At 28.3% G+C, this 13,751-nt stretch overlaps 2 protein-coding genes across 3 annotated transcripts; one reads left to right on the plus strand and one right to left on the minus strand.

Moving 5' to 3' along the window:
• The first annotated feature begins 102 nt into the window (after positions 1–102).
• Positions 103–11,710, plus strand: LOC112604408 (histone-lysine N-methyltransferase trithorax). Of its 2 annotated transcripts, none has more exons than XM_025353438.1 (17): positions 103–928; positions 1,260–1,388; positions 2,872–3,034; positions 3,098–3,280; positions 3,344–3,637; positions 3,697–3,972; positions 4,791–4,922; positions 5,105–5,165; positions 5,223–5,325; positions 5,398–5,604; positions 5,673–5,795; positions 6,566–6,688; positions 6,772–6,933; positions 6,998–7,110; positions 7,203–11,181; positions 11,241–11,387; positions 11,492–11,710. In XM_025353438.1, the coding sequence occupies exons 1-17, from the start codon at positions 767–769 to the stop codon at positions 11,663–11,665; spliced, it is 6,531 nt and encodes a 2,176-aa protein (XP_025209223.1). In that variant the 5' UTR covers positions 103–766; the 3' UTR covers positions 11,666–11,710. The 2 variants fall into 2 exon arrangements, with proteins under 2 accessions (XP_025209223.1, XP_025209224.1); XM_025353439.1 differs by having other exon boundaries at positions 767–928; positions 1,263–1,388; positions 11,492–11,665.
• A 1,213-nt stretch (positions 11,711–12,923) lies between these two features.
• Positions 12,924–13,214, minus strand: LOC112604293. The gene has a single exon (XM_025353260.1). It carries the CDS (start codon positions 13,212–13,214, stop codon positions 12,924–12,926), a length of 291 nt encoding a protein of 96 aa, XP_025209045.1.
• Positions 13,215–13,751: the final 537 nt, after the last annotated feature.

A 13,751-nucleotide genomic window follows, 5' to 3' on the forward strand; every position in this document is an offset into this window, starting at 1 on the left:
AGGTCTGGCGCGACGAGGGATTTTCCCGCGTTTTGGTTGACGGGTGGGCGCGAACAACCAGTAGTATTATTTGATCAATGGAAAGAACGTTTGAAGTTTAAACATTTTCCCTTTCACGTCTCCACCGTCGTCGATTACCCTACGACCCACAGGTGTGGTTCCAATCCGCGTCTTTCTTAACTTTGCGCGCGCAATCTCTCTCTTCCCCCCTAACAGTGCAGTGTGCAAACCGAACCGCGCAAGACAGGCGTCGCGCGCGCACGTGACGTCAAAACGCCGCCCGTGTGTCGCGGCAATGAGGCACTGTCATTTTCCGTTTTACCGCGCTCGCTCCGTGATCCCGTACCCTACTGCTGTTTTACAGTACGACGTGACTGCGTGAATGTGCGTGTGCGCCGTACACATAAATAAATTATAATTAATAATTATATTTCATAACAATTACCAACGCCGTTTTCGCGCTCGCGGATCGTTTTTTCAGTTCGTGCAATCGTGCCCTTAGTCTTTCGCGTAGATCGATCGGGCGGGCTGTTATGCGACCGCGATGTGCGTGCAACGGTGACGGTTCATATTTATTATTAAAATCACGCCCGCGAAAAAGTATTTTATCTGTTAATATTATTTTTTGCTTCTTTTGTCCTCCGTGTTCTGTTTCCATTGCCACGCAGCTCGGGAAGAAAATTTAAAAGCCAGGTCGTCGATTCTTGGCACCGACAATCGGTGTAACGGACGACCCTTCTCGGCGCTATAGTAATGTCCCGATAATATGGTCAAGTCTAGGTTTCTCGGGAAACCGCCAAAGGCGCGATGTCAGCGCACGATGATCCGAGTCGGTGTATCTGATTTTGTGGACGTCGAGGCCAAGAACGCCCGATTGATAGCTATTGCGCTCAATGTATTTCGGAAAACGTTCGAAAAGGACGGAGAGGTACGTTAAATACAATGGTTAATAGTAAAAAAATAATAGAACGGCAGAATGGCAGTAGAAAAAAAGTTCAAAGAAAGCAATGCGGTAGTCCAGTTTTGGGTCTATCGTCTATCGGTTTTTAATTCTTTATTTCTTTAATCTTTTTGCAATATTTATTATTTTTTATCTGTGACGTACTCCCCACCCGTTCGTTATCACTATCGCGCGTATCCCGCTATTCCTGCTGATGGAGAAAGGATTTCGTATCTGTTCCGTGGTGATAACGCAGTCGTCTGTTATTATTATTACTATTATTGCAATCACTGTTTATCTCTCGTTTTATCGTGTACAGCAGCAACAGGAGTTTGCTGGGTTTAGCAACAGCGACTGCGAAGAAACTGCCAATAAGCTACGAGAGACTTGTGATCAAAATGCCGCGCCATACGACCAACGGGGCAAGTACAACACTGACTCAGTTATGGTGAGTGTTCATTTGTTTGTTACTTTAACTAAGATTTTATAATTATAATTTAAAAAAGTCGTTTAACCTACTCCTACTATTTTATAAAATCTTGCAAAGAGCCTTTAGTTTGAGATGTATAACTATTTTTTTTTATGATGTTCCTTTATATTATGTTCACATTTGTTGTAAACAATGTGAATCATTTAAATTAAAACAATGAAATAGCTAGATATTTTTATTTGAATATATTTTTCACCAGGTACTTAATATTATATTAAGTATGAATAACTGATACTTAATTTTTTATGATAGTGTTTTTGCACATTATACAAATACTAAAACATTCATTGGCGGAACTATGGCCTGGGCCAACTGGACCTTGGCCCAAGCAAATCTCGCCCCGTACTAATATTTACAGTACAATTAATATATTTTAAATAAACATAATAATATGTAGTATGTAATAATAAATAATGATATCATATATTATAAAAGAAAATATGTTTGAAAATAAATATTGTGATTTGTTTCTTAGTAAAACAATCAATTATAATTCTGCTGGAATTATTTTTAGAAGTATCTAAAGTTCTAAACATTGTATTTATTTTTTGAAAATGTATTATAAAATGGAACACACAAATAATATTATAGTGTTTCATTTAATTTTGTTATTCAAACTATTTTTTTACTCATCTTAAATTGTTTCGATTATAATAGTGCAGGTTATACATGTTAAAACTAAACTTATTGTACTACCATGACCAGGGACATTTATAGGCAATTTGTTACTTCCATACATTGAGATAAGTATATCATGGCAAAAAATATCGACGTTCATAAAGTAATCAAAAATTTTTAAAAAATGGTTCCATATTATCGTTGTTTAGTTTTATAAATATTTTCTGATATTTTTAAAGTATTCTATTGATTTAAATAATATTAAAATGCATTAATTAGGTACATCACTTTAAAAAAATAAATTTTGTTGTTTGAATTTTAGTAATTTTTAAATATAAAAATATAGAATGCTATACAAATATAACAGCACATAGATAATATGTTGAATCAAAGAAATTCGGATTTCAACTTTAAACAGAAAAAAATATTAAACTGTAAGTACTCATATATATACAATATATACATTATTACTTTTATTTTTAAATAAAAATGCATAGATATTTAACACAAATATACAAAAGTGTGTACAAATTAAACAAATTAATCTAAAAAAAAATATATATATATATTAAGAATATTTCACCCTCTCCTTCCACAGTTTATAAATGTGTATCAGAATTAATCAGGAAAAGTGGCCCAGTCTAATAAAAATCTTTAGTTCCGCCTATGAAAACATTGACTATTATAATTTTATTTATTAAATCAAATCATAATAATTTTATATTTTGTCTTTGAATTTAAATTATTTATATAATTTATGTTTTGATATTTGTTTTGTTGTGAAAATATTAAGATACCATACTAAAACTAAATCATGCTTTAGGTTCAACCTAGTATTATAAGTAAAATGAATTGTCCAAAATTAAAAAAAGAAGAAAATCCATTATGCGAACTTAATACTGCAAATAAAAACACTAGTTTATCTTCAGTTGTATCCTGCTTGGATGATAGTCTTAATTATACTTTTGCAAAGTCATGCAAAGGAGGTAATTATTATTTTCAACAGCTTGATGTTTTATTAAAAATTAGTAATTTCTGAATTAATTTAGGTCCCCTGAACATAAACCAAACTAGTGGTGAAGTACAATGTGGTGTTTGTGGTGTTATTCGTTTTTATAAATCAATAGCAAAAACCAAAAAATATGGAGCATATAGTTGCGATTCTTGCAGAAAGTTTATTGCTAAATCAATTGAAAATCAAAATTCTATTAATCGTTGTAATAATGATAGAGGTGAATTTATTATTTATTTATGCGTAATGAATATTTTTTTATTAAATTGTATTTTTGATTTAGGCATAGGACAGTGTCGTATTCCAAATGGGCTTAAATCTCAAAATGGTGTAACGAGAATTGTATCAACTGATTCTCGATGTAAAGCATGTTGGCTTCAAATGTGTCTGAAGCGATTCAAGTTACCAGAATCAACTGTTCAACGACTATTAGATACACTTCCTAGGGAGATAGCTCCAGTTCTTATGTGGGTTTTAAAGAAACCTGATCCATGGACCATAAATATAGGAAATTGTCTTCAAAAAAAAATTATTCGAGAGTATAAACTTCACAAAGAGGTTATTAGTGCTTTACAAGGTAAATAAATTAAAACTATAATATATATAAAATAATATTTATATAATAAATTTGTTTAGATGATGACAGTGATGAAAGCAATCAAGATTTGTATAGTAGTGAAAACGACGTAGATGAATGTTCTGATAAGTCTGATTCTGATATGGAATACAATATAAAAAAAGCATACAATAGAAAGAAACCAAAGCTCGAGGAAAAATTAACCAATAACAAAATAAAGAGAAAAAAAATTAAAAAAGTTGAAGTTGGTAGCGATATTCAACCAAATTATAATAAACGAGTTGCATCTGTACGATCAGTTAACACTGCAACGTCAAACTTATTAGAAACTAAAGGTATGCTAATTAAATATTTTATTTGGGTATAATTTGTTTCCGTCTTTTAAGTGCATAAAATATTAATATTTAGGTTTAACAGTTCCAATTTTGTTTGGTTAGTTTAAATATTAAAGTGAATTGATCTATTATCAAACTCAAAGGTAAGAACCTAATCTGTGTTTTCTCATTGACTTTTAACAATATTTTTATTTTTATGCAAGTTATGAATATTGAAAATATTAAAATTTAATAATGCTCATTACTCGCTTAAAAATTAAAATATTATAAAAAGATAACAAAAAACATTTTTAATGTTTTCACTTTTGAGTTTAATAATAGATTAGTTCACTCTAATATTTAAGTTGATAACAAAAGACTGGAATTGCTGAATCTAAATATTGGTATGTGATACATAAGCAAGATTGAGACAACACAAGTGTGTATGAAATCCTCTTAACAATTCAATGCCAATGATTATTCATAGTTATTTGATGTCAGTTCCTTTTAGCTGTTGATTATCAGGTAATAGTCATAGCATTTATATTAAATAATTTTAATGCTATCTATATTAGTTTGTAGGCGTCTAACAATTGATGGTTGTTCAGTATGTGTTTATGTCTATAAACTATTAAAAATATTTTTTCTCACATTTTTTATGAATACTAAATATATGTAGGTCTATATAAGAATCTTATTAAAAATTACTATAAATTTTATTTGAAAATATGAACTTGGCCATGATTTTCTACGTACAACTTATGATTTTTATGCGGCATTGAATGTGTTGAGAAACTAAGTATTATTTGTTAATATATTATTTTTATATTTCAATAAAGAATGCAAATATTTTAATAAAAAAGGACCCAGAGTTAAGCACGTGTGTCGTACTGCTGAGTCTGTTTTGGGACAAACCATAGCTACTTTTGGAAATGTTTTTGAAAATTCTCTAGATGATGATGATAATCAAAGTATGTATTTAAATGCTTAATTTGTATTAAACTAATTATGTAAATATTTTATACAATAATTGTTGGTTATGTTAAAATATTTATATTTATGCATCTTAGCTTATTTACATTCTGTTAATTTTATGCATTTAATAATGTATTTGCATTGTAAAACTTTTAATAATTATAATTATTTATATTAGCGTTACCAGTGGATATCATAAATGCATTCCACCATACTAGAAGTGATGAAAATATGATAAAGTAAAGTTTAAACATTAAGAATACACGATTATTTTATTAAATAATATTTAATTTTAGTTTTTCAGAAGTTTCCAATGTTAAGGACCCGTCTAGTAAATGCTCAAAAATGCCGTTACCTGTTGATAATGAACAAGATTTTTATGTATCTTTTCAACCAAAAGTAATACATTATATCTAATTATACATTTTATAGTACAACATTATTTCATACTTATGATTTTATTGTTTTTAGAGAACACTTCAAGATCTAATGATGCAAGATCATTTAAATGCTAATATAGATAATGCTGAAGATGACAAAACTATTGATTTAAATTTTCGTGAAAGTTATGACCCAGATAGAATTGCTGAAAATGGATTTGCTATTGTGGGTACTGAGCCATTATCAATACCTCGAAGAGCAGTGTGTTTCTTATGTGGAAGTGCTGGAATGGAAAAAGTAAATGGATACAGCTTTTATTTTGTAAAAATAGTTATACAATAATGTATCAAAACAATTCATTTTAGTTAATTCACTGCATTTCTTGTTGTGAACCTTACCACAAGTTTTGTGTTGATGGTGTTGGTGTTGGAATTTCATCACATGAAAGCGAATGGTCTAAAATTAGTTGGACATGTCCAAAATGTAAGGTAAAGTAAAATTATTATTAACGATGGTAATATAAATAACACATAGGTATTATAAAATTTAAATTGTTTTGTTAGTTGTGTTTAATAATATTATAGTAATCAATTACCCAAGCTTGGAATTTCATAGCTTTAAATTTTTGAACTTAATATTTGAAATTATTTACTCGATAGAGTTTTTTTGAGATTGTGAATTCATATGTGATTATTTAATTGTATTTTTTGGAATTATATTTTTCAATAAATGTTGTTATAATACTTTATAATTATACTAATTGATTCAACAAACGTTATTCTGAGAATGATTCAGAGTATTGTTGTTATCAGTACTCTATTTGTATGCATAATTTTAGCAAACACTTATGACTGTAAGTTCATACTAAAATTTCATTGAAATTTTCAGTTTTTTCTAAAAATTTTAATTTTTCTTTCAGTAAAAACTTTATTCAGATTATTGCAAACATTTAAAAAATAAATGAGCTTAATCAATCCATTTATTTTCAAGTTATGCCTTTATAAAAAAACAGTATTTTATTTTTTATAAGATAGCTAATATAAAAATTAATTATTTTTTGTAGTATACATATTATATTAGAAATTATCCTTAAAAATAAAGAATAATACATAGTCTTATATCATGATTATTTTTTGTATATAGTTATTTGTCTTTATATTCAAATTAAACTCAAATATTTAAATAACTTATTTAATAATAATGTAAAATCGACTGTGCAGATTTTGTTGTTATTTAATTTAAACATTGATTTTTACAGGTTTGTAAAGGTTGTCAAAGTAGAGGTAAAACACGACCCAAATTAACTTGTCAACGATGTAAAGATTCCTATCATGATCATTGTCTTGTTGACAAAATTGTTTATGATCGAAATAGGCCATGGGTAATATAATATACATATTACAAATATCTTTAATATTTATTATTTTTATTTTGTTATATATTTTCATTAATAACTTTTTGTAGGCTTGTCCACCTTGTAGAAAATGCAAAAGTTGTCATGTACCACAAGTTGATTACTTTGTTGGTAATTTAGCTCTGTGTGTAATGTGCTTTCAATTAAGACAACGCGGTAATTATTGTCCGTTATGTCAAAAATGTTACGAGACTGATGATTATGAAACAAAGGCAAGATACACGTGATTATTCATTTTAAATTATAATTAAAATAATATATTTTTTTAAATTTTAGATGATGGAATGTGCAGTTTGTAAACATTGGGTTCATTCTAAATGTGAAGGCTTATCAAATGAAAAATATGAAGTTTTGAGCACATTACCTGAAGTAATTGAGTATGTTTGCAAGTAAGTATTGCCATATAAAAATAATAATAATATATAAATTATGAATATGAATTCTATTTTGTTATAATTTTAATATAAAATTTTATTTTTAGGAATTGTACTACTGATAGCACTATTCCGTGGCGAGCTTATGTTGATGAAGCATTAAAAAGTGGTTTTATGACTGTTCTATCAATTCTGGGAAAAAATAAAAAAATATGTGATCTTATTAAATGGAGTCCTCAAAAACAATCACCAGGTTGTGTATGTAAGAAATTGATAATACCAAAATTTCCATCACTTGATGGACCTAATGTTACTACAGTTAAAACTACTGATGAAATTCCTAAACAATGCGTTTGTCATGGATTGGAAGGATGGTCTAAAGGTACTCCAACACTAGTCACAATAAAACAGAAAGTCAATAACAACGAATATGATTCCCTTTGTCAATTTAATGATGACATGTTAAGTACTATTGATAAATTTGATGTGCCTGAACTTCGGTTAGAATATAAGAAAATTGTTACTGACATTTTCCCGTGGTTCAGCTCTGATTTTGAAAAGAACTCTCCTCGTAAAAGTTCCTACTCATCTAGCACATTACCAATCATAAGTCCACCTAAGTTTATTCCAAAGTTTTCATTTAATTTACTGAATTCTGATATAAAAGCTCTACATGATATTATTGGTAATGATGAAAATAATTATTATTTAACACCAAAAATAGATGATACAAGAGTGTGCCAATTTTGCAAGAAATTAGGTGAAGGTGTTCCAATGCGAGAAGGGAGACTTCTTTATTGTGGTGATAATATGTGGGCTCATGCCAACTGTGCTTTATGGTCTTCTGAAGTCTTTGAAGAAATTGATGGATCGTTACAAAATGTTCAATTAGCTCTATCTAGAGGTAAACTTGTTCGATGTGTGGTTTGCAACGAAAAAGGGGCAAGTGTTGGATGTTGTTATCGAAATTGTGTGAAGACATATCATTTTCAATGTGCTAGAAAAGTATTTTGTGTTTTTAATGAAAATAAAACTGTTTATTGTAATAACCATGCATCTGATACTCGCTGTAGCGTTAAAGACTTTACATTGGAAAGACTGATTTATATAGAACAAGAAGACATCAAACAAAAGCGCAAAGAAAGTTCAGAGATTCATATTTTAATAGGTTCATTATATATTAGTTGTATTGGATATTTACATCCATTTCTATCAGACAGCGTTGAATCTATTTTTCCTATTAATTTTAAAGCCAAACGATACTATTGGTCAACAAAAGAACCATGGAAATTAATTCAGTACAATTGGACTACCAAGATTGAAAATTATGTAGAAAAATTAAAATTTGACCAACTTAACTACACTATTGATCATAATAAACAAGAAAACGAAATTGATCTTACCAAAGATGATTGTAAACAAGATTTAGATATTAATTTGTTTACATCTATTCAGGTGGATAACTTAGAAAAGTGTTATGAAGCTTTAAAAAGAAAATGTCCAATTGATTCTACTTTTCAAGCTAAACGTTGTAAAATGGATAGTAATATTGATTGTTTTGCTTACCCTAACTATGATACAGATTCTGAATTTGAATCCACAATTGATGAAACTTGTAGAATGGAAATATTTTCAAATAGTTATGGATTAAAACCAAAAGCAATTCCCCAAGTTGATGGGTTGTATGATTCAAGTGACTGTGAATCTGAATTTGAAATATATCAACTTGATAATTTGACTGATGTTATTGATGATTGCACAAATGACCAACCAGTAAAATGTAATAGATGTCATCGGACTTATAGAACTAGTTTAAGTTATGAAAGACATTTGGTAAATTGTAATTTTGACTATGATATAGACAGTGACAGTGAATCCAGTGATGATGACAAATGTGACAAGAAAATTGAAGATGATTGTTTGCCACTTGCAGATGAAGTAGTTGTACAAGTAGAAGATCATAATATTGTACCTCAACAAAATTATATTTCTGCCACTCAAGTTGAATCTGAACATCAGCAACAGCAACAAGAGGAACCACCTCACACTGTTATACTTCAGCCTATTCACACTTCATTTGTCCAACCTTCTGTGTCTGATGTCCAGTACATTACAATAAATAGTACTCCAACACAATCTGTTTTGCCCTGTTTTCAATATCAACCTTCACCAACTGTTATAGTACAACCACCAGTTGTTGATCCTACTACGGTAGTTCTAAACAGTCCTCCGTTGGATATGTATGTCTCTCAAAGTAATAATTTATTATTTAGTTCACAACCTATGATAGTTGGTTTAGATCAATATACTACTATGTCTTCAAATTATACTTTTACGCAATCGCCTCAAATTTATCAACCTACCAAACCTGCTGAACCAATTACAAATCAATATTATATCATTAATACAGATCCAACTATTTCAAATGAGTGGTCGTATAATATAACATCTGAAATAAAAACTGAACGTAAAGTAGTGTGTACCCAGCCCAAAGTCTACTCTAATCGCAAATTGCGATTAACTGAGTGTTATGATACAAAAGAAAATATACCTAATACCTTAGTGCAATCTGTAGAAAATCAGGTGTATGGTGTTATGAATATCATGAGAAACGTAAATCCAGAACCATGGAAAAAACCAACTATGAAAACATATCCTTCTAAAAGAATTGAACAGAAAATTTCACCCAGAAGAATTGAAGAAAAGAAAATTCTTCCAAAATGTGTTGAACCACCACATTTATTTAAAATATCAACTCCTGTAAACAATGCAGGTATAGTCAAACCTTCAACAACTGTTATGAATACAGTGATGCCTATTTCAGTACAGACAGAATCAATAGAGTCCTCTCCGGTAAAATTGGGTTACTCATCACCACCTAACGATATGTCAAATTTTACATCATGTTCATTGAAATCAAATAGTACTTTATCTTCACCTCTGAAAACTGAACTAAAACCTTCAGATTCATCTGTAAAAACCTTAAAAGTGCTACCTTCTCAAAAAATAACAAAAGAAGTTAGTTCCAGAAAATTAGAAACTTTTATGCAGCAGTTAGAGAAGCCACCGCAATCACCTGTACAAAATGTTGAAAAAAAATCAAACATGTCTAATGTAGAAACTTGTTCATCCACATTAGTTACAGATATAAAAACATTGCCATCATTAAATTTAGATAAGCATTCAAGTACTTCAATGGTGGTTAATAAAACTATGAAAAATGATGAACCTATGGAAGTAGAATTACTATCACCTAGTCCTAGTCACTTTGGAAATGATAAATTACACTTCGAAAATAATTTATCTCCTAACACTTATGAAAATATTTTACCAAATAATCATAATGTTACTGGAGATAATTATAAAAAATGTAGTTCATCAAACAAAGAAATTACTTTAAGTATTCAAGAAAACTCATCTCAAATAAAAACACAAACTGACCTTCATAAAACCTATCCAGAACGTCAATGGTCTTCATCTATAACAGAACGCAAACAGACAGTACCTCACCTCATGTTTGAAATGAGTTCTGCTGATGGCGTCTTCTGTAAAGATCGTTCACTTGTTGAAATTTGGTCTAAATTATTTGATGCTGTTCAGGTATCGAGGAATGAACGTAAAATGCCTCAATTGTCATCAAGCAATCCATATGCGAGTGATATAACAGCAGCAATTCGATCTCTAGGCCTAAGCAATAATTTTTTAAAGTATCTTTTAGAACAACTTTCGGGTGCAAAAGAATTTGTTAAATACAAACCAGTATATCATAAAGGTGCTGATGTTGTTGGCTCCACCTCAGAAAATAATTCAGGGTGTGCTCGTACTGGAATAGTAGTTAGAAAAAACAGATATGATATGTTCAGTTGGTTAGCTTCCAGGCACAGAAAACCTCCAAAGCTGTTAGCAAATAATGAAGACTTTGGTGGTCGCCGTGCTAATTCCTTGCCCAATGAGATGAAATTTAGAAACATGAATAAAGCATTAACTACGACTATTGGTGTATATAGGTCAGATATTCATGGGCGTGGATTGTTTTGTTTGAGGGACATTGAACAAGGGGAATATGTTATTGAGTATACAGGAGAGGTGAGTTAATCTTTTAATATTAAAATGTAAAACTTACTAATTATTTTTATATTTTGCAGGTTATTCGATCAGAAGTAAGTGATGTGCGTGAGAGACTTTATAATAAAAAAGGGATTGATTGTTACATGTTCAGAATCGATCAGGATATTGTTGTAGATGCTACAATGAATGGAAACTCTTCTAGATTTATTAATCACTCATGCGAAGTAAATATATCATATACCTAAATGTTATGTAATTTATCTTAAGATATAAAATACTTGGAAGTTTTTTTATATTGATATACTAATAAAATATTTTCATCAAACAGCCTAATTGTCATTCAAAAATTGAAACAATCCATGGTAAAAAGCATATAATGATTTTGGCTAAAAGAAAATTACTGCAAGGCGAAGAACTCACATATGACTATAAATTCCCATTAGAGGATGATAAAATTACGTGCCATTGTCTTTCAAGGAAATGTCGTAAATATTTAAATTAACGTTAGTTTTTTTAGTATTTCTGTGACTTTCAAAATTATTTGCCACTAACTATATATATATATTTTTTTTTTTAAGTACCTTATAGATCTAATTATATATTATATTGAACAAACTTTTAAGCTATTTTTTTATAATTAATTTTTTTTTTTTATTTATTTATAATTATTTAATTTTGTTACCTTCAATGATGGATGAATATTTTTGTAATTAAAAATAAGTTTTAATTTTTCACTAATCATTTGATGAAAATTGTGTAATTAATTTTTACAATATTCGTACTTATATGTTAATGAACTGTCTACATCACAATTTTTCATCACCTGTAATTTATTATAATCACATACAATTGAAAACGTGTAAGCTTGGTAGTTAGTAGTTAGAAATATATATGTATATATGTATAAATTTATATACCACCTAGAAATATCTTGATTTACAATATAACAAAATAGCTCATTAATTGATTATTTAATTATTGATACAATTAACAAGCAATTAATTATAATTGTTATGCTAACAAGTGATAATTTTTATATTATGAATTTATTTTCTTGTATTTAAATGTTATAAAATTATGTAAATTTATATTATAAATGTATATCATGTTATTTTAATATTCTTTAAAGCTACCTCATAATTTTATTTTTATATAAAATTGAAAATTAGTTTAAGAATAATTATTTTTTGTCTCTTCCATCACTTTTAAGTAGTATTTACATGTGATAGTAAAGTTATAAATAAAATTGATTACACACTTGACTTGTTTTAATTTCAGTTAAAATATAGCAAACCTCTTATAGACTTTTGTTCATTTTTAATCTGATATAGGTTAAAATTAGTTTTACCTGTACTTAAACTTTAATATTAACTTACTTAGATAATTGAAGTTTATAAGTTAATGTTTTGTTAAAGTATTTTTAGTTTTCCATACTAACAAATTGTTCAGATAACAGCTTAATGTATTTAAGGGCTTATATTTATTATATGGGGTTAATGGTTATTCTAATTTTGTTGAATTGGAATCAGAGTGTAGATAAAGTAAAAATGGAGTGAAACTTAAAAAGGTCCGTTATAATACCCTTATACAACTTGTTAATTATCGAGTTATTATAAAGTTAAGAGTAACAATAAAAACGACTTGAAGAAATCTTGTTTTAAATTTTCAAGTTTTTTAAGATTGTTTAAAAATAAACAATTTTATAATGTACTAAAAACTTAAGTCTAGTACAGTATAAGTATTATATTTCAGTGGGTTGGTTATATAATCAATATTTCTTTTGACTTACCACAATTTTTAAGCTTTTTCTTTGTTGGTCTATCAACCAATTGTATTTTATAATTTAATTCAAAATCATCCTTTATAAAATGTTCTGAAGATACAAAAGGTGTATCAGGATTAAATTGATTGGCCCATTTACATTTAAGTACCCAAATTTTTCTTCTCTTTTCTTTGATGAATGTAAAAAATGATAAATCTTTGCCTTCTTTTATTGAATTAAATTTATTATTTGTACAGACAGCAATAGCACAATTATTCATTCCAGGCATTTGGAAAATATTTTATTTTGATTTTATTAAATAGCAGAAGAAAACATAATAATCACCGAATAGCAACAAAATGTACAGATTTTCTATTTATAATCTTGGTAAATTCATTTTGTTTTTGAAGTAGACAATAATATTAATATTGTATTATAAAATCTACACTGGAAGAAGTCTAAACGAGACGATTATTAATAATTAATAAACTTAAGTATTTAAATTTTTAGAAACATAATTAATATTTGTTTTATTATTTTATTATTATTTTTGATTCATTTTTAATTTCACTACCATGTATATTTGAGGGGTAATTGATTAATAATTTAAATGATTTATTATTTTATTAAATTTCAGTATTGTAACAATACCAAAATCACATTACTTGTAATATTATACTCCAATTCATGTTAAAGATCAAAATAATAAGTACTGTAAGTTAATAAATATTAAAAAATAAATTCGAGCATGGCACTATGGCAGCATATAATATATTAACATAATAGTCATAATACATAATATTATGAAATACCCTGTATTTCAAAT

This window comes from Melanaphis sacchari, unplaced genomic scaffold, assembly GCF_002803265.2.
Source record: "Melanaphis sacchari strain LSU unplaced genomic scaffold, SCAv2.0 Contig11_pilon_pilon, whole genome shotgun sequence".
Lineage (NCBI taxonomy): Eukaryota > Metazoa > Arthropoda > Insecta > Hemiptera > Aphididae > Melanaphis > Melanaphis sacchari.

What these genes read in the sequence shown, in the direction of transcription:
- LOC112604408 (XM_025353438.1), top strand. Translation starts at nt 767, where the DNA reads ATGGTCAAGTCTAGGTTTCTCGGGAAACCGCCAAAGGCGCGATGTCAG. An exon ending in TCGTTGTAATAATGATAGAG is followed by an intron (nt 3,281 to 3,343) that starts GTGAATTTATTA and finishes TTTTTGATTTAG; the next exon opens with GCATAGGACAGTGTCGTATT. An exon ending in AGTGATGAAAATATGATAAA is followed by an intron (nt 5,166 to 5,222) that starts GTAAAGTTTAAA and finishes ATTTAATTTTAG; the next exon opens with TTTTTCAGAAGTTTCCAATG.
- LOC112604293 (XM_025353260.1), bottom strand. Translation starts at nt 13,214, where the DNA reads ATGCCTGGAATGAATAATTGTGCTATTGCTGTCTGTACAAATAATAAA.